The 27,515-nt window shown below is 29.3% G+C and overlaps 1 protein-coding gene across 1 annotated transcript in view; it reads left to right on the forward strand.

Moving 5' to 3' along the window:
- Positions 1-257: 257 nt before the first annotated feature.
- LOC136972241 (plexin-A2-like) overlaps positions 258-27,515 on the forward strand; it is a 42,329-nt gene continuing 15,071 nt past the window's right edge. The window contains exons 1-19 of the mRNA XM_067266795.1: positions 258-358; positions 449-563; positions 794-925; positions 988-1,095; positions 1,173-1,266; positions 1,340-1,521; positions 1,590-1,759; positions 1,835-1,964; positions 3,407-3,543; positions 5,006-5,194; positions 7,838-7,937; positions 12,864-13,106; positions 13,176-13,352; positions 15,294-15,543; positions 15,640-15,782; positions 17,667-17,797; positions 20,516-20,575; positions 24,559-24,636; positions 26,293-26,359. Coding sequence (XP_067122896.1) covers positions 1,090-1,095; positions 1,173-1,266; positions 1,340-1,521; positions 1,590-1,759; positions 1,835-1,964; positions 3,407-3,543; positions 5,006-5,194; positions 7,838-7,937; positions 12,864-13,106; positions 13,176-13,352; positions 15,294-15,543; positions 15,640-15,782; positions 17,667-17,797; positions 20,516-20,575; positions 24,559-24,636; positions 26,293-26,359 — 2,157 coding nt within the window. The 5' untranslated portion in view covers positions 258-358; positions 449-563; positions 794-925; positions 988-1,089. The remainder of the gene's footprint in view (positions 359-448; positions 564-793; positions 926-987; positions 1,096-1,172; positions 1,267-1,339; positions 1,522-1,589; positions 1,760-1,834; positions 1,965-3,406; positions 3,544-5,005; positions 5,195-7,837; positions 7,938-12,863; positions 13,107-13,175; positions 13,353-15,293; positions 15,544-15,639; positions 15,783-17,666; positions 17,798-20,515; positions 20,576-24,558; positions 24,637-26,292; positions 26,360-27,515) is intronic.

A 27,515-nucleotide genomic window follows, 5' to 3' on the forward strand; every position in this document is an offset into this window, starting at 1 on the left:
TCTTAAACAGGTTCTACTGTATTGTAAGTTTGATATAATCCTTTTCTTTGCTTTAGAAAAGTTTGATTTTATTCAACTTTTTATTTTAATTAAACTAAATTAAATGTAGATTTAGTACAATGAGAGATAATTATATTTTTATACATAGATCATACAAAGTAAAATTGAACAAAATTTAAATAATTTCAAAAAATTAGAAAGTTTATATATTTATTTAATTATATCTGAATTTAATAATAAATGTTTTACTTAAAAATGTTTTAGATCATATCACAGCTAAATTATCAGTAAGAAAAAGGATAGGACCTGAATTTGTTTCAACAAATTTTACATTTTATGATTGCAACACACATACGTCGTAATATATTAGAATTTATTTAATAAATTGTTTATGAAAGAAGTTGTGTTTATTATTAAATTATAAATTTTTGAATGATAAATTTGTTAGTTGTACACAATGTGTGTCAAGTCCCTTTCCTTGTGATTGGTGTGTTCAAGGTCATCGTTGTACACATGACACTGGGGAAAATTGTCGTAATGATATACTTGTGACTGGTGTATCTGTAAGTATTTAATTTTTTATTAATGAGAAATATCTTCGTAATGGAATGGAAAAGCTATAAAACTTAATAGTGAATTACTTTTGCAAGAAAGTATTTTATTTATTAATTTTTGAAGTCATATTTAACTTTTGTTTTGTTAAGTATGCATATATTATAAGATTTTATTAAATTACATATATCATTTTTTTACTTAATATATTGTTAATGATTATTAATATATGATTATGTAGAGTATTGGTCCAAGTATAAGATCAGGTCCTGGATTTTGCCCAAGAATTAATACAACAAATGGAAGTTCACCTGTTATTTTAGTACCATCTGGTGAAAATAAAAGTATTGAAGTTAAAGTAGAAAATACACAGGTAAATAATTACAGAAAGTTTATTCTATTCAGAATATTTTTATAAAAATATTTTGTTTGCAGCCACTTCTTCTACAAACTACGTTTGTGTGTCAGTTTAACATTGAAGGTCGTGTTCGACAAGTTCATGCTCAGTTTATTGGTGAAAACATACATTGTGAACCAATGATGGTAAGTAAAATAAATTATAAATTCATAAATCTTAGATTTTACTCTGATAATGGATAATATTGACATTTGAAATTTAGTTTTCTTTTGGTACACAATCGCCAAATGTGACTGCATCATTTGCTGTTATTTGGGCTGGATCAAAACCTTTAGATAATCCAGAAAATATTCGTGGTAAGTATTAAAATTATAATATTTTGTAGTATTTCACTAAAATATTGATATTATATTTTTATGTTTTAATTAGTATTGGTGTACAGATGTGAAGGAATGGCAACAAATTGTGGAATTTGTTTAGAATTACATTCTAAATATAAATGTGGTTGGTGTTCTGATGGTATTGGGTCTTGTCGAGTTCGTGGACAATGTAATAGTTCTTTACTATGGTTAGACAGTAGTCAGACTTGTCCTAATCCTCAAATTACTAAGGTACTCATAATACATAGTTAATTAAACATGATTTACATTTATATATTAATTATTGAAAATTATTGTAGTTTACACCGATATCTGGACCTTGGGAAGGTGGAACAAATATCACCATCACAGGTATTAATTTGGGTCGTACATTTGCAGACATCAATGGTGGTGTAAAGATTGTTCAAGCTGATGAAAAAGTAATAGCAAATTGTATACCATATAAAGAACTGTATGAAAAAACAACAACGTATGACTTTTACTTATTTTCAGTTATATGCAATAATATGGATTTTGTTCATTAAACAATAATTTATTTATTTAGAATTGTTTGTCAAGTTGAAAGTTTGCATAATGTAAGTTCTGGTCTACTTACTGGACAAATATCTGGTTATGTTTTTGTTAAAGTTTTGAATGATTATAAAGCTCAGTCCACTTTCAACTATAGTTTTGTGGTAAGTTTAACTTATATATTTTTAATTAAATAATTTTCTTGTATATAAAATGTATTCAAAAAATGTGGTTTGTGAAAGATTCCTTAATATATACACACAACAATTTAGACAACTAAATTGCAATGGCAGACTTTTTCATTAAACGTATGCAGAAGTTTTCAAAATAACCTTCACTGAGACTAATAACACAAGTTTCATCTTATGTAGTCTGTTTTAATCAGGAGTAAAAGATCAATGCATTTAAAACACTTTAATCACACTTGTTAAAGCAGCAATGTATTTCAGGATTGAAAAAATCATCTTTCTTCAGGCTACAATGTATTTTTAATTGTTAATGTTGACTGTATACATTATTTGTAGCCTGAAGAGGGATAATTTTTTCAATCCTGAAATGCATTGCTGCTATAACAAGTGTGATTAAAGTGTTTTGAATGCATTGATCTTTGACTCTTGATTAAAACAGACTACATAAGATGAAACTTAGATTATTAATCTTAGCTGAGGTCATTCTTTGAAAAACTTCTATTTAATTCTTTAATGTGTGTTACATTATATTACATTTCAGTTTTATGTAGTAATGTAAGCCAATTTTGAAAAAGTAATATAAAATGCAATTCTTTACATTTCTGCAAAGTATAAAAAAATTGTATCTGTCATTTGTGTATTAATCTGTTGGCTATGGAGTTTTGAATTTCCTGTCATTCTCAGAATTGGAACCAAATTTTAAATTAATTTTCAAGAAAATATTACAAGTATATCAAAAACATGATTTGTCTTACAATTTTTTTAGTGGTATTATGAATTCTATTAGGATTAATATATTTTATCTTAGTAGATCTTATTTATCTTTAGGTAAAATACATTAGAAACTCATTAATTTGGCACCCAAATCAAGAATCTCCAAAAAACCAGCACCCTCTAAAAAGTAGCTGCATTTTGCAAAGTTCAAATTTTTGTTTTATACCAGATAATTTTAGCTGTGATTTGTACAATCTTAGCAAAACTGGTAACAGTGAACAAACTCAAAAGCTATTATGAAAGAACTGAATTAAGACATTCTGAAGTTCTGAAGAAAAGTTTGAAAGGAATTTAGTTTTCAAAATCAGTTACTAAATCAGATATTAATGCTTCCATTTTGAAACACAGTAAATAAACTGTAGATTTAAACATAAATCTTGCTCATCTTAGTTTGCAGGCATTCAAAAAATGAATGCAATCCTAGTTCAAATTCTTTTTATAATAAAATTTTTAAAGTATTATTTTATTAATAAATATTGTTTATTAGTTATGTTGTGTTGTTGTTTATTATTCTATTTTATTGTTTTTATAATATTGTATTAGTAAACTTTTAATCTGTTTATTCATGTAATTGAAATAATTTTGTGTGATTATTTTAAAAATTATACTTTAAGAAATGTTTAATAAAATTAAAATTTCTACAGAATCCAAGAATTATTAATATTACTCCTTCTGCTGGTCCTAAATCTGGTGGAACACACTTACATATCTGGGGAAGACATATGGATGCTGGCAGTAGTGTTGAAGCTTGTGTTGGTGGTTTACCATGTCATATCATAAAGTATGATATTATTTTATAATTTGTAAATTAAAATTTTAGATGCCTTAGTTTGGATTCACTGCAAGAGTTATATTTTAAGTAAGAATAAATTTTGACATTCTTTGGCATAAATCTTAAGAGATAAAGTTTTGTCATTTATTTTGTCCCTTATTATCTCAAATATACATAATATGTATGATTAATATAAATTATTTTATAATCTGGTTACATCGTTCTATTTTTTCCCAAATTAATTTTTAAAAAGAGCACTTTATTTTATAAGTAACATTTTCATTATCAATCCTCCAATCATAGAATTTATAAATAAAACCCCAAATAAATAGTTTTGATTTATTTCAACCCTTTTGCCGCCGTTTGCCCCACCCCCTGTTTACGTTTATTTTGTAAACCGATCGAGGGCAATATAGGTCAGTCAAGGTCAGTCAGGCAATATAAATTTAAAAATTCACCAAAAATCAAATTATCATATTTATATGAAAAAAAATCACGTACATTTACTAATATCTTTAATTTTAAATATGATATTTTTTAATAAATTTTATTAGAGAAATTTATGAAAAAAAAAAATCATCATAACTGACATTCAAACTTGAAAATTTTTTACATTTTGTCAAAATTAGCATTGTCAGTCACGGACAATGCTAATGTACTTCATTCTTATTGGCATTCTTATTACTTCATTCTTATTTTCACTGAGCCAGACGATGTAGAATATTGTTCTGTATAATTCGATATAACACTTATGCATGTACGTTTATTGGTTTGAAATTATCACACATTATATCAAACATTTGTTTGAAATCAAAACTTTATTCTGCTATCAACTAATATAATGAACTAATACACTTTATTCACTTCATATTGAACGAGATTATATATTTTTGTAATAAACATATGATTACCAGTAGCAATACATGTAACTTTTGCTGATATTTTTGATTAAAATTAAAAAGATATATAAAATATCAGAACTGAAGGTCATAACTTGAATATTTATAACTAGTTGAGGTATTATAGCTGAATAAACTTATTATAGCATGAATGAACTTATTATAGTAATATTATTGCATGAGTATGCTAAAAATTAAATAAAAAATTATCAGAAAATGACCTGGCCTTTTTGCTTAACAATTAGGCTTACAATAGATAGGGACCCCAGTCGCAAAAGGGTTAATAATTAGTTACACTTTACATCTCGTGTCAAAGAAAAAAATCTGTAACAGATAATAAATAAAAAAAAGTTTTATTTTTAAAGTTATTTTGTAGTTTTAGTGAACAATTTTGAGGTATTCATTTTAATAGAATGTCCATTTATCAAGTATGAGAGTTAATTTTGTATAGACTGATTTTATGATATTAATAATAAAAAATCAATCTATACAAAAATTGTCAATCATTTGAAATAACTTGTAATTTTTTTTGACAATCAGTCTTAGCATTATTATTATTAATATTTTTACAGAAGAGAACCAGAAGTAGCTGAATGCATTACATCACCTGCTCATAATGTTAAGAAAGGTACCGTAAGAATGAAATTTGATAATGGGTTGAGAGTATATGAAAAAGAATTTGAATATGTTGATAATCCTACCATCTCTTCTATTGAATCTGGACCAAGTGGCCAAAGAGGCATTCCCAAAGGCATTCCAAGGTATGAACTTTTAAAAAGTAATAATAAATATTTGTTTAACAGTAACTGTAAAATGAATGTAATTAATTTAATTTATGATTGTCTGATTACTGAAATATTGGTTTGTAAGATATACTAGGACTTTTGTTTTTGAAAATTTTATAAGTTTGTAAAATGAACAATAATAACTATTATATATTGGGATTCACTGTAAAAAGAAATGTTTGAAGTGAAATTCTCTTTCAGGTTAGGAGAATTTTATTTACATAATAATAAATTATATTATACTAAAAAAAATTTTAAATGATAATTCATTAAAACATTTAAAATTTAATATGCACTTAAATATTCTACATATAAAAGATTGTTTTGCTTTGAACATATTTCTTTGTGGATCACTATTTTAATTCTACTTGTTACAAAGACAAAACTGATAAAATGATACAATTGCTTATTTACAGTGTAATAATGTACTGTACAGTACAGCTAAGGCTTATTTGATATTTAATATCTATAGAATATCCATTATAATTAATCAACATCTGTTTTATTTTCATAATTGTAATGTTGATTGTTAATTACAAAAACAAACTAATTTACTATAATGTTCTTTACTACTAATTATTGTAAATTTTTTGTACATTTGAGAATTTTAAATTACATAATAAAAGCACAAAATCAGTAAATTATAGAAAATTATTTAAAATTAAATTTTTTAATAAATATACAGGGTGAGACAAAAATCACTTGATAGTGATTGATGTTGGTCTTCTAGTAAAAAGATTATGATAACATGTATCTGTAATAGTTTGAATTTGTTACTAGTTTGAATATTTGAATATCTGTGTAAAATATAACTACACAAATAAATAAAATAAAATAAAATTTGAAATTTTAGAATTTTATTTAATTGTGCATTACTATATACATCCTAACTGTCAAGTATTTTTTGCCTCATTTTGTATGCCAATTTTTTATACTAATTGTATCTTTTACAAAATGTTTATATTATAAGGGGCGATTGAAAAGTTTTTGTTTAAGGATGTGGCTGCAGCCTATATGCAAATTAGTGTATTGCCGATGTGGGGTATATAAGCACTGACAGTGAGGCATGGGATTATTGTGTGGAAAATGCTGAAACGTGAACAATGATGACGTTAATAACCACATGCGTCTAAACAGGACCAACGTGCTGTGATTTTTTTTTTTTTTTTTTTTTTTTTTTGCTGTCGAAGGAAACACACCCGTAGACATTCATTGGAAATGGAGAATGTGTATGGAGAAGCATGCCTGTCGAAAACCATTGTAGTGGAATGGTGAAGTTCGGAGCTGCTCACGATTTGACCCAAGATGCAGGTTGATCTGGGAGGCCAGCCACATCCAATACAGACAACAACAAGCGGGCAGCTGATGATCCAATTAGGGCGGATCGTTGCATATCCATACATGCGCTTTCAAAAGATCTCGACATAAGCTTTGGTAGCGTGCAACACATAATCCAGCAGGAGTTAGCCATCCAGTTTGATTGTTGTTTGGAATTTAATGTCCGGAGTATCTACTGGCTGCAGACCTTACGGTAGCCAGTTTTCCTGAAGTACCTGATGCATTTCAATGTTGAAGGCAAGATGTTCCTTGAGCGCATTGTTTCTGGCAACAAAAATTGGTGCCTGCAAAAATTGGTGCACCACTGGGAACCTGAGTCGAAAGTGGCAACCATGCAGTGATGTCATCCTTTGTCCGCTTGTCTTAAGAAGTTCAAGAGCCAGTCATCTGCTGGAAAAGTGATGCTTAACCCTGTTTTTCGATCACCAGGCCCATTGATTTCAAGGAACCAAGTGTCTCCGTCACTGGGGTATGGTACTGCGAGATGCTGGAGAGATTATGACATGCAATTAAGGTGAAATGTGCTGGAAAACTGCAAAATGGGGTGATTCTGTATCGTGATAATGCTGGTCCCCATACCACAAATGTCATAACACAGAAGTTATGTGCACTAATGTGGGAGACACTTGAGCAACCACCTTACAGTCCTGATCTCTCCTCGTGCGATTTTCACACCTTCAGTCCCTTAAAGAAGTCCTTAAAAGGTCAGCGGTTCCATCGAATGTAGAAGTGCAGCAGACAGTTTTGGACTTCTTCAAGCAGCAGAAACAGGAGTTTTACCAACAGGGTATATTCAACCTGGTGAAGCAGTGGGATACTTGCGTAAATGGTCATGGTGCTTTTGCATGACTGGCATACCAAATCTGGACTGTACAGCCTTCAAACAGAAACTTTTTGATCATGCCTTGTATTATATCAGAAAGTACACAAATATTTTAATTCATCATATTTGTTATTAATATTTGTTGTTTTCCTTTAAGCATGTCAGTACTAATTAAGTATACTGGTTTTGACTAGTCTGTATATTTTAGACTTTTATAAATAGGTATTTTATAATTGCACATTTATTTTAAAGTATTTGTAATTAGTTATTTAACAATAGTGTTGGTATTTAATAAAATTTTTATTAATTTTATGAACTTTCATCATACTATTTGTAAAATATCGTGTGTGTCTTTTGTTAAAATATAGTCAAATTATGCATGTATTTTGGAATTAAAATTGTTTAAATTAAATGACCATGTTATATTCACACACATTCATTTTCGTTTTATTTTTTAGTGGTGGGATTATGATAACAGTCAAAGGAACAAATTTAAATGCAGTTGTTGCACCTAAGATGTATGTAATGTATGAAGGTGAAGAGTATAGAAGTGAAAGTGTAAGTTTTTATTTTAATTTGATAATGAATAACATGAATTTTCATAATGATAGAATTGTAGTATTGTGTTGTCTTAAACCAATGAAAATTTGCTTTTTGTGTTTTTGTTATTCTTAAGACTAAGTTAAGTTTCGTTTTCTTGTGACTTTCCGAAACAAAACTCCTAATAATAAAATAATTAAATTTTCTGTATACAGTAAGACCCCACTTCACACGGGGGATGTGTTCCTAGATGACAGAGCGCTAAACAAAACAGCATTAAATGGGGTCATCTTAAGATGTAAATAAGGGGGATACGTGAAACAGAACAGAGAATAGGAAAATTTATCAGTTTTTTTTTGTTTTATTTTGTAACATTTATTGTTAAATACTTTTTTTATTACATTAATTATAGACTTATTTATTGCTAATATCGAAATTTATTCATAAAACATTCATGAAAATAAAAAAAAAGTTTGAGCAAAGAAGTTACGTATGTGGTGAGGAAGGTTCTTCCTCATTTGGCATCTTTTGTTTCTTTGTGAAGAAGTCATCTAACGTCGTTTGCCTTTTCCTGTTTTGTTCAGCAAGCAGTTGTCTATAGCAAGACATCGCATCCATGACACTTCGTCTTGCCTTTGAACTTCTATCAAAATTGAAATCATTTTGTATAAACTGATCCATTATTTCCATTATACCGGCTAAACTTTTTTTTAGAAAATTCGTTGAAAGTTCCTTTTGTTCCTCATCTTCAGAAACGCTAATTTCGTCATCTTCATGCACCTGTGTTCTACTAATTCTTTAAGATCGTCGTTGGAAAAACTTTCTCCAGTTGTAACTTGCAATAATTCTTCAATATCCTGCACATTTATATTATCCAACCCTGTTTCATTAGCTAGCTTGACAATTTCGTCAACCTCAACAATGGATTCTCTTGTGTCAACATCCTTGCTTAGCTCCAGCCATACATTCTTCCATACTCTTTTCAAAACATTTCTCAGTCACCTCATTCCAGGAAAGATTGATGTTGTGTACAGCATCTATGATGATATAGTTCTTCCAAAAATCTCTAATGGATTGTTTATCTCCTCCATCTGTTTTATCAATCAGTTGTCGGAACATCCGCTGCAGATAATAAGCTTTAAAATTTGATATTACACCTTGATCCCAACACTGCATGCAATCTTGGGTAATTCCAATACTACTGCGTAATACCGAAACAGCGTTAAGCAGGGTCTTACTGTATTATTAAAATTTTATACTTTCCTCTTTGAAATTAATTATGAAAATATGATGTAATAATTCTCATTTTAAAATTTAAAGTTTTTATATTAAAATTATTTATTTTTAGATTTTATTATTATATTTTCATATACAGTGGTGCCTTGTACTTTGAATTTAATTTGTTTCAGGAAGCTGTTTGAGTCAAAATCAGTTTTTTCCATTAGAAATAATGGAAAGTTAATTAATCCATTCCTAGACTGTAAACAATCAAAAAACCTAAATAGTCCAAAAAACCTAAATAGCACATAAACATAATTTAAGGTAAAGGCAATTAAATGCCCTAAATAGTAAATTAAAACCTGAAAACAATAAATAAAATACATAAGTACTGTATAATAAAATGAAAATTGCACTTATTGTACTTTAGTGAGAAATAATGATGATACATTTCTTAAGGTTGCTATGCAGCTGCTTGGCTTTCTTACAAGTACAGTAGAGTGTCGTTTATCTGAAAGCCGATTAACCGAAAGCTTTCCAGTCAGACTGTGTTGTGATGAATCGAACGTTTTTGATACTAGATTAACTTCTATAAAGTATAATTTTTTTTGTTTTTATATTTTTTAATATATTTATTTTGTTTGTACAAAATAAAGAAATAATTTTTAACGATACAATAGCCACGATTATTATTATAAAAATTTTTGTTAGGCTTAAAATCGACAAAAATTCAATGCATAGCGACACACAATGGAGAAAAATTTCAACATGGGATATGTTAATATATTTTTTCATACATAATCGGTTATCCGAACAACCCAGTCCCCAATTGATTCGGATAAACGACGCTCTACTGTAATTCTCTTGGGGATATCACCAGCCTTCTCATTTAGCCATACTAGGAGGAGTTTCTTCTCCATCTCAATAACATGTGATCTCTACTGGAGGTCACCATTGTCACATCTTTACATTTCACATTTGCTGCTTTTATTGCTTCTTTGTTCTTAAGAATGGTACACACTGTTGACTTTGGTACCTTAAAAAAAGAACTTATTGCAAAGTGTTAAAGTGGTACATGTACTCACATGTGTATGTGTACCACTTTAATACTTTGTGATAAGTTATTTTTAATCTCAATTATTGATACTAAAGCCTTTCTCTTAGGCTTCATTGCTTTCACAACTTCTTGGATGCCATGGTTAATGGCTGATGGCATAGAGCAAAAGATGACTTTGATGCACAACAGATGGTGTTTAAGCAATGAGCACATTTTATCATTGCATATGCAGCTTGAATGTAGAAGCATTGTTCAATCTTCAGGTCAAATTTCTTTTTTTGAATTTATCATTTGAAATCTGGAACATTTGATGTTAGTCATTCAAAATATGAGATACCACTGTATTATTAAAATATTAAAATCATTACATATTTTTTTTACATTATATTAAATTTTTACAAAATAGTTGAAAAATTTTAATTAAAATTTGTAATGTTTATTTTGTTTAATATAATAAAATTTATTTTTGACGTAAGACACTGCTTTTTTTTTTCTAATATTTTGAATAATAAAATTGGATTCTTTAAAATTACAAAATACAAAATATAAAAAATTACAAACATCAAGGTTTTCATAAAGTTATTTCAAATGTTAGCATTTAAATGAATACACTAAACTCTCTACTATTGTGCTCAGATTATCTGAGTATCATCAAAATATTAAAAGTACTGCAAAATGACAAAGTATGATAAGCAACATTCAGCTTTTCTTTTCTCCCTCAATTGTCAATTCTAAGGGACATAAGTGAGGTGATTCTAGAATATTATTTTGCAGTAGGAAAAATTGGTACTATAAATAACAGATTTGAAAAAATATCCTAAAATTAAAATGCAGTAATTTGGAAAAAATTAAAATTTTACATACAAATGTAAAATTTAAATTTCTATGTGATATTCTTGAAAATAAAAGAAATCTATTTTTATGTTTATTGATTAGTTATACATTTCAGCTTATACAGGGTGACAATAATTAACCCATACAAGTTCTTTGCATCGTAAATTTATTAAAGAAATAAAAATTAGGAAAATAACAGTAGATAGCAGTGAGAATACTTTATGTATTAACTAGATTTTCAGCCAGTTTCAAAGTGGCCTCCTTTTGCCTTGATGCAGAGTCCCAAATGTGTTTTGAAATTCTCGGCGATGGGCCGCACCTCTTCTGGAGACAGTTTGTCCCACTCCCGGCGCAAGGATTGCTTCAGCGACTCCAAACTTTCGTGGCGCTTAGTGCAGGCCCTGGCCTCCAAAATGGACCACACACTGTAGTCCATCGGGTTTAGATCCGGCGAGTATGGTGGCCATTCCACAGATGAGATGAAATCAGGAAAATGGGCCTTGCATCACTCCTGAGTCTTCTTCGCCCTGAGGCACTCAGGGGGAAGAAGACTCAGGAGCCGGCGCCGAGTCCAGTTGAAATGTCCATTTCGCACTGCCAAAATGATGCTGAGCCCACAGAAGTACCACGGTCTCAAGAATGTCACTGCGGTACACATCTTGATTGATTTTCGCCCCCTGATCAACGAAAACAAGGGCCGCTTGCACAAATTCTTGCCGTCTTGCCGCTTGCACAAATTCTGCCCCAAACCATGACTGACGTTGGATTTTGGCGATGTTCAATGATGGCTGAGCATCTGGGAGCCTCTGCAGACCAGTTCTTGTCGTTTTGATGGTTGTGCGCCTGTTGTATGGAGAAAAGCTTCTTGTTTGTGAAGAGAATGTGCTCCCATTGTCGACCCTGCAGCCCGACGCTTGAGTTGGCAGCATCTTTGGAGTCGCATGCACTTGTTTTCATTGGTGAGAAGCTGAATCTTTTGGAACTTGTAGGGCTTGAGTCCAAGTTCCTTTTTCGCCATTAACCGCACCAATTTGTGATTGATTCCGATCTCATGAGCAATTTTTCTCATGGAGATCTTTGCATGTCGGTCAACTCGCATTTTCATGATCTTGCAGTTCCTAGACATGTTGACGGTGCGCTTTCTTCCATCTCTGGGACGGTCACCATCATGGCCAAGCTCCTTGAATCGCCGAACTGCATCTGAGACTGTCATTTTGGGAACACCGAGCAAACGAACAATTTCACATTGTCGTTTTCCTTGCCGGAATAGCTCTAAAATTGCACAACATTTGTTCGCCATCCTTAAAAAAATAAAAAAACTAACCCTTATTACAATGAAAGCACATCTACATGTGCAGTAAATCACGGAGAATTAAACACAACAGTATGCAAATTAGTGACGTAAAAAAGTTCAGTTGCAGCATTGCTACAAACTTTGTACGGGTTAATTATTGTCACCCTGTAGAACTTGGGATTGTTATTTGCGTGGTTGTTATAATGTGGTTGAGCTGTATATATACTGTAGTTTATTTAAAACCTCAGAATAGTCTTTATATAGTTTAGAGGGCTATTTGGATATCAGTGTTTTTCAGTTTTCCATGCATACTTCTGCACTAATTAGCATGGATATGCATGGGGAGTTTGATGTATTTACAAAATTTTTATATTTGTAAAGTATAAAGTTCTCTCAAAACTTTTATTAGGCTATAGTATATCAACATGAGATTTCCAATTCAGGTATAAAGGAAAATTAAAAATTAATTAAACTAATTATGATAAAAGTTAAATGCTCAAATACTAAATTATAGTTTTCAATTTAATATATCTTTTTATAGAATTGTAAAGTTGAATCACCAAAGGAAATGAAATGTGAAAGTCCTCCAATACCTTATGCTGTTAAGGAAGATGAAATTTTGGAACTTGATTATGGATTTGAAATGGATAATGTGGAACAAGTTAGAAACATAAGTAGTAAACCTGAATTTCCTAAATTTCAAATGTATCCTGATCCTAAATATGAACCATTTAGTGAAAAAGATCATATAAAATATTACAAAAGTGATTATTTGACAATTAATGTAAGTAATTTCTTATTATATGAAACAAACAACTTATTAGTCTTAAAAACTTTGATTGAATTATTTCAGGGTAAAAATTTGGATCGTGCTTCTCAGGAAATTGATGTTATTGTGCGTATTGGAACTGAATTTTGTAATGTTACATCATTATCACGTTCTCAGTTGACATGTCGACCACCAACTTCACAGCCTCCAGCAAGAGGTTTAAATGGCAGTCCAGATAAGAAGAAGATACCTTATGTTATAGTAATAACTTTATATTAATTTGTATTATTTATTATTGATGGAATGATAATTAATATTATAATGCTATTTATATATTGTATTTAAGGAAACCAAAAAATACAAGATTCACGCACTATATTAGATTCTAGATACATAAATTTTCTTGCAATAGATTTTAATTTATAATACACATTTACAATATATTTCTACTTCAATATCCTTTTGTGTTGTCAGAAAATTTCTTGTTTAGTATTCTTCAGTTTCATTTCAAAATTAATGTGGTACAATATTTACAGTGATAAAATAATCAAAAAATATTTTTTCAGTATTGTAAAACAAACTTAAAGCTAAAGCTGGAAAATTCCTGAAAACATTTAACCATTCATTAAAGTTAAATATTGACTTCTAAAAACTGACAATATGATCACATAAATATTTACTTTATTGTAGACTAGCAGGTACTAGCAGGTAGGCCCGGCGTTGCTCGGGCAAAAGTAACAATAGCAAAGATTAAGAATTATGTTATAGTCACAAAAGAAAAAGAGTAATTTCATCACCGAACTAAGTATTACTAAAGAAAGGTCGAATTTGAAAATCGAATGTTCTAATATTGTTCGATTTTCATTGAATGTTCTAAAGAAGAATGGTCGAGAAAAACCGAACTAATTTGTTTAAATTTGAAAATCAAATATATTCTAACATATTACAGGTACTCCTCACTTTACAACCTATTTGCTTAACGACCACTCGCACTTACAACCAATCAAGTTTCGACCTGCAATTCGGGGAATCCCCTTTCTCAGCTTGAGTGTCGATTAGTGGCGAATGGTGACATGCGCACTAAGCATACTAAAGGTGTACTATAATAGTGTTATAGTATTATCATATGCTAATAGCATACTATAATAATCTTTTTATGAATAAATTTGAAGTTTGTTGCAAAATTTGTATAATTTTACAATGATCCTATATTCCTGGTGCAAGCTCCTCGCTTATCGACCAATTCGCTTAACGACGTAGTCGTTGGAACAGAACTCTGTCGTAAAGTGAGGAGTACCTGTACTCTTTTTCTTTCTTTCTTTTTTTTTCCAGCGCTCGTAAATCTTGCACGCCGCTTTCTCTTGTTCTCCATTGTTACTTAACACTTCCATTGCTGACACGTCCATTGTTACTTAACACTTTGGTAGTTAAATTTGGTACCCTAACTGTGTACCAAATTTCAACTTTCAACTCCTAACCGTTTTAGCGAATATTAAGATTATTATGTTATAGTCAACCTTACTCGTTTTCACAGAATACAAGAATTGGGTCCTCCCTGTTTCCAGACTAATTACAGAATTTTTAGATAGGTCTAAAAATATGTTCAATTTCCTGCAAAAACGAAAAAAACTGCATCTGTGACTTGTACGTCGCTTTCTCTTAACACTTCCATTGTTGATGGAAGTGTTAAGACTTAATCCTGTCCCTCTCCCCCTGTGGGGAGGAATTTCGAAAAATCCCTTCTTAGTGTACGTTCTCGTGACATACCCTAACTGTGTACCAAATTTCAACTTTCAACTCCTAACCGTTTGGACTCTGCGCTGATTTTTATTATTATCAACTTGTCTCCGTAATGTATTTAGAAGCCTTAATCCTGTTCCTCTCCCCTGTGGGGGGTTTCGAAAAATCCCTTCTTAGTGTACGTTCTCGTGACGTACCCTAATTGTGTACCAAATTTCAACTTTCAACCCCTAACCGTTTGGGCTCTGTGCTGATTATCATCATCATCAACAACTTGTCTCGATTATATATATAGATTATAAAAATTTTAACTGAAACATTTGAGATAAGATGAGTACAAAAAGTTAATTATATTAAAGTGTAAAGTCTATTTGATTACTTTAAATTATATGTATGAACATTCTAATAAAAAGTAAATGAGTAGCAAGTTATTTTGAATTTAATGAAAATTTAATTTAATAGGTTGAAGTTGGAAGTAAACTCAAATTTACCATTGGTCAGTTGAGTTATGAAATTCCTGCTGGTCAAGATAGCACTCTTTCTAAACCTGTTATTATTGGTGTAATTGCTGGAGGATGCATTTTACTGTTAATAGTCATATTAATATTGATTGCATATCGTAGAAAATCAACAGAAAGCAGCCGTGTTTTGAAAAACATGCAAGAACAAATGGATGTTTTAGAATTAAGAGTTGCTAGTGAATGTAAAGAAGGTAGGTTTAAAAAATAATTTTACAAAAGATTTTTTAATAAACTACATTTAAGGATAAACTCCCATTTTATATATATTCAATATTTATATTTTCCAGCATTTGCTGAGCTACAAACAGAAATGACAGATTTGACAAGTGACTTAACATCTGGTGGAATTCCATTTCTTGATTATCGAACTTACGCAATGAAAGTGTTATTTCCTAATTTTGATAATCATCCTGTTTTGAAAGAAATGCAGGTAGGAATCATAATAAAATTCTCTTGAGTAAAATATTGCAGTTTGATTACATTAACTATTGTATTGTATTGGTTGGTAAATTATAATAATAATAATAAATTAATAATAATTAACAGTAGTAGTCAAATGAGTAGCACTAATCACAAAATTCCCATAGAATAACATGTATGAGTAGCACTAATCACAAAATTTTCTCGTACGATAACATGTATGAGTAGCACTAATCACAAAAATTTTTGAGTAAATACATTTATAAGTTAGTTGATATTAATTTTTCAGAGTAACTTACCATTCGACGGTGTCCCGTTCGATATAATTTTTTAGATCGCAGAGTAACTTGCCATTCGACGGTGTCCCGTTCGATATAATTTTTAGATTGCAGAGTAACTTGCCATTCGACGGTGTCCCGTTCGATATAATTTTTAGATCGGTGTAATGTACGACATTTTCAAGTAAGTTGGTAGACTTACCATTCGACGCGAAATTTTTCAGATTAAGTCAGTTGATATTAATTTTTGACTTACCTTGTCAAGTAAATAAATTTTTGCACACACAATTTAAGTGTGTTAGATCACACGTTTATAAATTATTTTATTAAGTAAGTTGGTCGATATTAATTTAAGTGTTAAAAATTATTTTACTTTGTCAAGTAAATAATTGCCGCTTATAACGCGAGTCGCACGAATGAGGAGCTGTCGAGTAAATAATTTTTAGATCGCAAAATTTTCAGAGTAAGTTGGTTGATTTTAATCTAAATAATTTTTAGACGTACTTTTTGATATAATGTACGGATCGTTCTAATCACAAAATTGTTAAGTAAATAAATTTTCACCTTTTATAAATAATTTTTTATTTATCGAGTAAGTGTGGTAGAATTTATTTTACCTTGTCAATTTGCTAGTGTAGCGCTCCACTAGCAAGTTGACAAGGTAAAATAAATTCTACCACACTTACTTGATAAATAAAAAATTATTTATAAAAGGTGTCTCTGAAAATTTATTTACTTAACAATTTTGTGATTAGAACGATCCGTACATTATATCAAAAAGTACGTCTAAAAATTATTTAGATTAAAATCAACCAACTTACTCTAAAAATTTTGCGATCTAAAAATTATTTACTCGACAGCTCCTCATTCATGCGACTCACGTTATAAGCGGCAATTATTTACTTGACAAAGTAAAATAATTTCTAACACTTAAATTAATATCGACCAACTTACTTAATAAAATAATTTATAAACGTGTGTGTGTGCAAAAAATTTATTTACTTGACAAGGTAAGTCAAAAATTAATATCAACCGACTTAATCTGAAAAATTTCACCGTCGAATGGCAAGTTACTCTGCAATCTAAAAATTATATCGAACGGGACACCGTCGAATGGCAAGTTACTCTGCGATCTAAAAATTATATCGAACGGGACACCGTCGAATGGTAAGTTACTCTGAAAAATTAATATCAACTAACTTATAAATGTATTTACTCAAAAATTTTTGTGATTAGTGCTACTCATACATGTTATCCTATGGGAATTTTGTGATTAGTGCTACTCATTTGACTACTACTATTAACCTATTCATTTATTAGTGTTTGTTGATGTTATATCTTACAATGAATGAATAACCAAAGATTTAAAAACATGATATATATTTACTTTTTTCCCTGTTATGAAAACTGTTATTTTATCAATACTTTGTCCAACTTTTAGTTAAATATATTCATTAGATTTTAATACTGAGATTTATCAAAATTTATTAATGTTTATAGTTTCAAGAAATTTTTTCAAATGAAAAACCTATTATAATAACATAAATATCTTTTGTATATTAATTAAAATAGTAATGAACTCTTATAATAAATTTTAATTTGAATTTTTGTTTTAGTTGGATCCATTAAAAAAACCTTATATTGAGAAAGGACTTAGAGTTTTTGGCCAGTTGATCATGAATAAGACTTTTCTTTTGCTATTTATAAGAACATTAGAATCCAATCGATATTTTTCTATGAGAGACAGGTAAGTTCATTTCATTGATATAAAAATTATAGATATTCAGTAATGATAAAGTTTTCATTTTCATTCAAGTTATATATAATAATATGATTATAATTTGCATTATTTATCTTTATATAGGCATATCTTGCTAATATGGTAGGTTGGTTAGGTTCCAGACCACTTCTATAAGCAAAGATTGCCTTATAACAAATCATAGTATTTTTTATACTTGTCAGTGTAAAAGCCTAAAAACATTTTACTACCATTTATTAAGTTTACAATGAGGTGCAACTTTATGTGGAAAGTCTGCTCTAAGTGATGAAAATAATGATAGTTTTTTAATTTTGTTTTTATCAAAATGTGAATGAAAATTTATAATCAGAATCATAAAAAGGAAATAACACTTCCTTTTTGCCATATTCATTGAACCAATATAAACAATACCTTGTTTAAAGATACTTTTATTTTTTCAAAAATTTTAGTATAAATGATTTATGTCAGTTCCAAATAATATCAGAAAATAATAACAAGTGATATAAATTAATAACAGATAAATATTCACTTGATTAATGAGACTTTCTGATTCTTTTCTTATTTCTTTAATAATTTTTAAATGTTAAATAAAAAATTATTAGTATTATTATTTACTTTGAAGATATATTTTGTAAAAATTTAGCTGAACTTGTTTAATTAGTATTTTAGTTTGTATTTATATTCACTGCTAGGTGTATTAAGAGACACGAGGCTTTTTTACATCGTTATTTCTGGTTCTTCCATATGCCGATACACGTTTTGGGCTTAGGCCCCTCTTCTGTTGGCATGACATGTGAGATTTCTTCCAGGTGGTATTGATACATAGACACTTTGTTTAAAATTGCATATTTACAGTTAAAATTGTTAAGATATCATTACAGTTTAAAATATAAAATAAAATTAAAATAGAATTATTGCTGTGAGCTTCGTGTTTAATATCGTACATCTTCCGGTAAATACGATATTCCGATCTTCCGATATTAAACACGAAGCTCACAACAGTAGTAATTTTATTTTATATTTTAAACTGTAATGATATCTTAACAATTTTAACTGTAGATATGCAATTTTAAACAAAGTGTCCATGTATCAATACCACCTGGAAGAAATCTCACATGTCATGCCGACAGAAGAGGGGGCCTAAGCCCGAAACACATATTGGCATATGGAAGAACCAGAAATAAAGATGTAAAAAAGCCTTGTCTCTTAATACACCTAGTAGTGAATATAAATACAAATAAAAAGAAGAAAGTCTCGGAATACATATACATAGTATTTTAGTATTTTATTTTTATAAAATATAAAATAACTGTGCTTATATTCCAGTATTGTTTTCATGCAATAAATATTCTTAATTCTAATTATCAAATAGCTGAAATTAGACTTAATATTTAGTCATTTAAGATCTTAGTAATGATAAATATTTTAGATGGTTTCTTCAGCTTTTATTAGTTTATTTTTTCTACTTTAATGTGTTGTTAATAAAATTAAATAATTTTTAAAAATCTATAATAAATAAATACAGTTGAGTTTGCATAAGTCATCATAAGTATAACTTGACACTTTTGGTTAAGTTTTTAGTGGACCCGGTCAACTTACATAAGCATTAACGTTAAAAAAACTCTGGTTTACTCGACACTGTTTAACTCGTCGCCACCGGATAAATCAACATACTTTTTCTGTCCCACACTCGTTTAGATGTCTGATGATTTCTGTCCCCTCCTGATTAAAATGAGTTCATACCACACAGCTTAATGTCACAGCAGAATCCAATTTTGCATTTTCTCACCTTTCATTCACGCATTATTTGCAGCAAGTATTTCACATTTCTGTTAGAAATGAGTGTCCAAACCCTAACAATGCTTACATTGAAGGAAAAATACAAACTTATATCTGAATTTGAATGTAATAAAACTTTGCAAGCTGAATTTTCAAAACAAGAAAACCTTCCAAGAACAATATTGGTGAGAATTCTGAAGAGAGAAGAGGAAATTAAGAAACTTTTTCTTGGGTCTTCGTTGCAGCTGTCTTGAAAACGCCAGAGAAAGTTGCTGTACAAAGATGTTGAAGATGCTCTGGTATGTTGGCTAAAGCAAATTCGTTCATTGAATCTTCCTGTTTTATGGCTGATACTGAATCAAAAAGCGACGGAAATCGCTGAGGTACTTGGAATAGAAACCAACTTTAGTGCCAGTGATGGATGGTCAGAGAGATAAATTGCATGTACTGTATAAAGCACTGTATTTTCCTAATTTTAGTTTCCTGGTTTTTTTCAACTTCGTTTGTCGTCATATTAGATAACTCAACACATTTCCAGTTCCCCTTGAGGGTTTTGACTTATGTGGACTCAACTGTATATATTTATTTATTTATTTTTAAATATTACATAATTTGAATTCCACATTTTTTAAAAAAATTGAAACTTTAAAAATTGAGAATTTTTTAAAATTAAACATCAGTATAAATAAAAATAAATGTTAAATGATTTAATATGAATTAAGATATAATATAACACACTCTTCTGATTGTATTTTTTAAAATTTTTTCCTGTTTCCATGTTAGTGAGAGGAATTTGTTATACTTTAACATCTTTATAATTTTAATGGCAATAATAATTTTGTAAGAAAAATGATAAAATTGATAATCATGAGTCTTCCTCAAATTATCAAATGTATAGTATATCATTATTTATTAATATTTTTTTAGAGTAAATGTGGCATCTCTCATAATGGTTTCTTTACAAGGAAAAATGGAATATTGTACCGAGTAAGTTTTTAATTTATTATAATTCTATTACTATTACAATCTATTATTAAATTATTATAATATGTTTAAGTTGTTTATATATTTGTCCAATGTTTGTCCAATTGTGTTTTTTTTTCAAATTAGATATGTTATTTTATATAATCAACCAAATTTATGTCAATTTTTTTATTTCTAATTTTTTTTTTACATTAAGCTTTTTATACTATCAACCTCAACATGCTAATAATGCACAGTCATTATTAGTTACGATCATTCTTAACTAGTGCTTAAAATGTTAATTGTCAATTATTATTTTTTCATACTATGGAAGTTTAAATTGCTGTATTTTTTTTCTTCAAATATACATTAGCTATTGTTAAAGACAATGGCACAAAAAATAGCAGACAAACAATACTGAATGAATTAAGAATACAATTAAAAATATATTAATTAATAATAATAATTAATATATTTTTAATTGTTCTAACATTCTTTTAATTTTTATCAGTCTACAGTTAGTGAAAATCTTGGTGTTATTTATTTACCTACTTAATGTTACCAGTAAGTTTTTAACATCAGTATAGGCAAAATTAATATATTGTGACAATGTGTGAAGTACCCCATGTGCTTCTGCACTACAAGACCGAAGGGTTGACATCACATCAGTGATGATTTAGTTGTCAGTCACAGTGATGTCAGAAAAGTTTTGACATCACTGTGTCTTACGGACAGACTCAGAAAACCTTGATGGCCGTTAAGTTCGTTTTGCACGCAAGTGGTCACATGTGTGGGCGCTTGGACTTGGGATGGAGAAGGTTTGAGAGACAGCCAGTGAAAGAAGTGCACTCAACTACAAATTTAACATTTAACAATTTCTATTTATTTACATAGCAATTTACATTTCTGTACATAAATTATAAAGGAGCTTAGCTGAATGCTAATTTTATAAGGATTTATCATTAATATCGCAGATCCCTGACCAAGAGAGAGATCACAATAGCCTGCAAGTTGATAAATACCTTAGTTAAGTGAGTTCCTTTAGTTAGGTGGTAAAGAGGTTGGTTCTTTTGGAAATCAGAGGATCAGCGAATCAATGAACTACTGGTTCACCAGCTAGTTCGTTAGAATCTTCAACGAGGCAAAAGATTAAGAAAGTTTCTTGATGTCTTGAGACAAGTAGATAGTGGGCAACGGCAGTATCCAAAAAGATCTGGCAAGAACACTAGTCCAAAGACAGAACAAAGTTGGCAAACTATTGATGACAATTGCCGGTTGTTGTCATCAATCCTCTTCTTTTAATTAGGGAGTCCTCCCAGTTTCTTTTCATGTCCTTATTAGGAATTGTTATAAGTCTGGACCAATGGTTGAATTTCGATTGTAGGTTCCAGGTGACACATTTGTCACCTGGGAAAGGGAAGTGACTCCATTTAGAGATATAATCTTATCTTTTACAATTAATAATTATAGGAAAAATTATATCAAGTTTTAATACATTTTTTAAAAAATTTTATTGTCAAGTCTGGGCTCTCACAATATAAATTAATCACATTTTATATAATTCTATAGATAGTTTATATCTATAAAATTATATAAAATGTGATTTTTAATTTTATACAGACTTAACAGGAATCTGTAGAATATGAACTTTTCTATTTATAATTTGCTTGTGCCAACGATAGATCTGACACCTAGCGGTATTAGCATGAACTACATAATGGCGGCTGCTATGGGTATAAAGTAGTTTGTTAGAATAGAAAGTGTTCACCCTATTTAATATAGGCCATCGTCAGGTTTAATATTATAAATGTTCCAAAATGGAACGTACCGTTTTCGAATATTTTACATATTTAAAATTCAAAAAAATAATTTAACTTTAAAATAAATTGAAAGAAGTGTGTATATTAAATAAATAAACAAACAAATAAAACAGAAAACAAAGCTAAGTAGAAATAAATGATTTAAAGGTTTTTAAGTGCCATTCTTTTTTCTATTATATATTTCCACACTGTTGGAAGCGCATTAGCATCCATAGCATTTAGGCAACGGTTTTTCATTTTACTTTTATAAATTTCCACCTTTTCCATCTCCAATGCAATGGATAGAGAGTGCACTGTTTAAATGACTTTAGCCTCTTCTCATTTTACAATCGTTCCTTCAGTCTGTGCTATAATTGATAATATTGTGTTGTTGTGTCATTTATCAACGTTGTATCAAATGCTCTTTTTCTTATAAAAATCGAGAATGATATAAAAGAGCACCTAATATCTGTAGCTTGCTACGGAACGATAAAGACAGCGTAAAAAAGGAAGGTAAAGCTGGGGTATATAAAATTCCATTTGAAAATCAACAATTGGGAATCAAAAAAGATTATGTGGGTGTGACTAGAAGAAACCTGGCAGTATGTCTGCGAGAACACACACTATTTTGACAAAGCACACAACACTATTAGCAATTAAGGCACAGGCTGAAGGAGCGATTGTAAAATGGGAAGAGGCTAAAGTCATTTAAATGGTGCACTCTCCATCCATTGCGTTAGAGATGGAAAAGGTGGAAATTTATAAAAGTAAAATGAAAAACCGTTGCCTAAATGCTATGGATGCTAATGCACTTCCAACAGTGTGGAAATATATAATAGAAAAAAGAATGGCACTTAAAAACCTTTAAATCATTTATTTCTACTTAGCTTTGTTTTCTGTTTTATTTGTTTGTTTATTTATTTAATATACACACTTCTTTCAATTTATTTTAAAGTTAAATTATTTTTTTGAATTTTAAATATGTAAAATATTCGAAAACGGTATGTTCCATTTTAGAACATTTATAATATTAAACCTGACGATGGCCTATATTAGATAGAGTGAAAACATTTGTATAAAAGAATTTTAAGCTCAGCAAAATTAGCTGTGGTGAAACTGAATTGAATTGTTTGCTGAGAAAGAGCTGGATAGATGTGAAGTTATCAGTTTTAGTATTTCCTCTCCTTCTGTAAGACATCTTTTTCGATCAGCCACATATTCTAAAATGTCACAAAGTGTAATCATTCGTGACTTAAACAACTACGAAATCAACTAGGATTAATGTCGGATACAAATGCGAATAAAATGTTTTGACTACAGAGAGAAAAGTTATTAAAAAGACAACACACAAGTAACTCTCGTACGTTGTCAAGCACGCTATACCCTTTGTGGCAGCCATTTTGGTCGACTCATACGCCACCTATATTTATTGGCACAAGCGAATTGTTTCTAAATTAGGAAAATTGTTATGCAATATGTTTTACAAGAAGATAGATATTATGTTATAATATAGTTATTTATTGTCCACAAAATGATTAGAATTTATAAGATGCTGTACGTATCATTTTAATTGTTTTTCATTTTTAGTTATCAGAATTTTATGTCAGTCTTGAAAGACATTACAAAATTGTTAAATTTGCTTAAAATTCTGCTTTAAATATAATGATTACTTGAAATCAAATGCTGAAAAATTGCATATGAATTTTGGTAGTATCAAATATTGTTTCATTCATATATATAATGTGACAATTTTAGCATTTAGATAGATGACTTGAGATTAATTTCAAACTATTTTGATTCATGTTGATATTTGTGACTTTGTCTTTATATAATTGAAATAGCATATTGTGGTTATATTTTGAATAAAAATACAATGATAATTTCCTTACAAATTTAGATGTTTATTGTGCAAAAAATTGCCGTAGAAATGTTTTTGGATGATTATTTAAAATTTATAATAAAATAACAAGTATTGTCTCAATAATTTTATAATTGATTTTTCTCATATGATGATGAATGTTAAAACAGAATTTTGTTGCCATTAAACATCCACAATGAAATTCTGTCATCATAATTTTTAATTATTGATTTAATATATACACTTGATTTTGATTAATAAATTACATAATCATGTATTACTTAGTTGTTATGTTTATCAATTATCTATTATCAATTATTTGTTTATAATTATTAATTATTTCTTTCAAGTATTTTGAAGACATTGCTGGCTGAATTAATAGAAAAATGTATTGAAGGAAAGAGTCATCCAAAGTTGTTATTGAGGAGGTAAAATTTAATCTTAATTTGAATATTTATTTAGTTTGTAAAATGTAAATTATTTAAGTACTGAGCCTTGTCATAAATTTTAGGATATGATAAAATTTTGAGATTTTTCTGTTCTGTATGCACTGGAAGATCATAATTAACATATTTGTGATTGACATTCTTTTCATGCTAGGAATCTGTGGAACCTTATCACATAATGTTTGTTTCTCTGACAAGATTCAAATCAGTTTCGAAATACAGTTTGTCATGCCGTGCAACAACCATTATACCTGGAACTGATTTTACTTATATATATTATATATCTATGAGTTGAATTTTAGTTTTGCATTGGACAGGTTTCCAGCTTATAGTAAAATTTAGCATAGAAAATTACTCTGTTCTGAAGAATTTTTTTCAATTAGGTAGATTTTCATTTTATTTGGATTTCATTTTGGGCAGGTTTTACTGTATTAATAACAAAAAGAAATTATTACTATACTCTCATTTAAAACTATTTTTGCCTGCCAATTTTATACATCCGAGGTTCAGAATCCTAACAATAGGATCAATTTCCTATTTCTTCTTTGAAACCGTGTTTTGTTGATTGTTGGACTATGAACCCAAAGTTGAGTTTTAATTAAACACTTGGCTTTATTTCCATCTTTATTTAGTATCAACTAAATAAAGATGGAAATAAAGCCACGTGTTTAATTAAAACTCAACTTTGGGTTCATAGTCCAATAGAATAAATTTTAAAAAAAATTTCCAAAATTGATCTAGCAGCTTCTAGAAATAAATTAGATAATATACTTAGAATATGTTTTTGGAAACAAAAACAGTATCAAAATAAAATAAAAAAACTTACATGAAAATATTTTTAGTAAAAGAAGAAAAATTAAATAACTAAATACAGTAAAGCATCGATTATCCGACCCCCGATTAACCGACCGCGTTCTAGTCAGCAAATTCAAATGTCCGCTAGTGATGTGGCGTTACAATATTTGGTTATGTCTTGGCTACTTTAATATTATTTTTGTTAAATTTTTGCATGTTTTAGCTGGCAGCACTGGCTCGACCATGAAAGGGAGGCTAGTATTTAAACCAGGCCTAATACACTATACTAATAATGTATTTTTTCATACTTTTCGGTTATCCGACTTTTCAGTTATCCGACCAACCCCAGTCCCCAATTGAGTCGGATAATCGATGCTCTACTGTAGTAATAAAGACATCAAAAGTTTTCCATAAAGATCGAAAATAAAACACAATTTGTCCAAATGTTATAAGTAGATAATACCTGACTATTTAAGCATAACTAGTTTAGTCCTTTTCCCTAAGTAAAAAAACAACAAGAATTAATAACAAATTTTAGAAATCGGTCACCTACAAATTATAATTTATATATATAATTTTTTATTGAAAAATTTTAAGAAATAATTTTATAATAAACTTTTTACAATGGGGCTAATATATATTAAATTTAAAATATCTGAACGTAAGGTTTCTAGGTTATTGTTTTGCTGTTTGATTAAAAAGTAATTCTCAAGATTTTTTTCCTTGCAAGATATTTGTGTAAATATCTAATATGTATGTAAATATATAAGATTAAGTATAAGAAAAATATATTATGTAAAATTATTTTGTAGAATAATAATAAGAAAACATATTAATTTATAGGACTGAATCTGTTGCTGAAAAAATGTTATCTTCGTGGTTCACTTTCCTCCTGTACAAGTTTTTAAAGGTATTATATGTTTAAGCTTAAATGTTTCAGTGAAAGAATTACAAAATATTTTAAAGAAAAAAATTAATTTTATTATATTTTATTTATATTATCATCATTCATAATTTATATTCTGTAGGTTTGTCCAGAAAATAAGAGACTTAATTTCATATTATAAATCTTTTACTTTTTAAATTAATTACATAATAAGATTTATTATGAAAACCTTAATTTGTGATAAGTATGTAATATTAACTTGCAATTATATGCACTTTTTTTAATACACGTACCGGTACATGCATAAGGTGGCAATTTTCTGATTTTTTTCATGCATAGTTATTCTCCATATTGCATTCTCCTATTGGCTATTTTGAAAATGTCTTCTCTGCACATGTCAAATTTCAATGTCATATGTTGTTTTGTTTGTTGAACAGTGACATTTTCAAAGGTTTCCTATGGGAGCCCTTAAAACTTTTCAATAGCATGGGTTAATGTGAAACAAGTTTAGCTGAAATAAATGATGGATGGCTGAGGTGCTTTTCAGAAGGACCAGAAAATGATTTGTCTGTATTTTTGGACATAAAATAAAGTTGCATAAACATTTAAATTCTTGAAGATCATTGTGCCCCATGCTATCTTATGGAGACAAACATTCAACTTCATAGCAACTTGCAGACTGCCACATCATTATGTCAAGCATAGCTGAGAAACATCCATGATGCTCTTTTTGATTCTGTCATATTACCAAAAATAATATCAGAGTGGAAAATTGTACATAATTACATGTGCAAAACAGTAAATTTCCACAGTGATTTTTTGAGGACCTGTAAAAAGTGGAAAAAGTTTCTTTCAAGATGAATTTTACTGCTATTTGTTGAAGAAGGAGTTGCGCTGCATACTGCCAGAATTGCCACTTGTTGATACTTTTATGAAACTGGTGATAAAAGCCTTAGTCCTCAAAATGCTTGGCATTCAGTGTGAAACTGAATCACAGATCACACTTTGGGAAAAACAGGAGAATGTTGAGCTTCCATTCAATGGGAAAACAACTATAGGATTGTCCCTGTAGTTGTTTTCAGTAAACATAAATTATTGATGTGGGCTCTATTGCAAATTGTACTTATGACTGAAAAGGGATCGACGAAAAAGTTTGATCTGAACTGCATTTAAATAAAAC

The sequence above is a fragment of the Centruroides vittatus genome, unplaced genomic scaffold (genome assembly GCF_030686945.1).
Source record: "Centruroides vittatus isolate TY-2023 unplaced genomic scaffold, ASM3068694v2 contig_2873, whole genome shotgun sequence".
NCBI classification, from domain to species: domain Eukaryota; kingdom Metazoa; phylum Arthropoda; class Arachnida; order Scorpiones; family Buthidae; genus Centruroides; species Centruroides vittatus.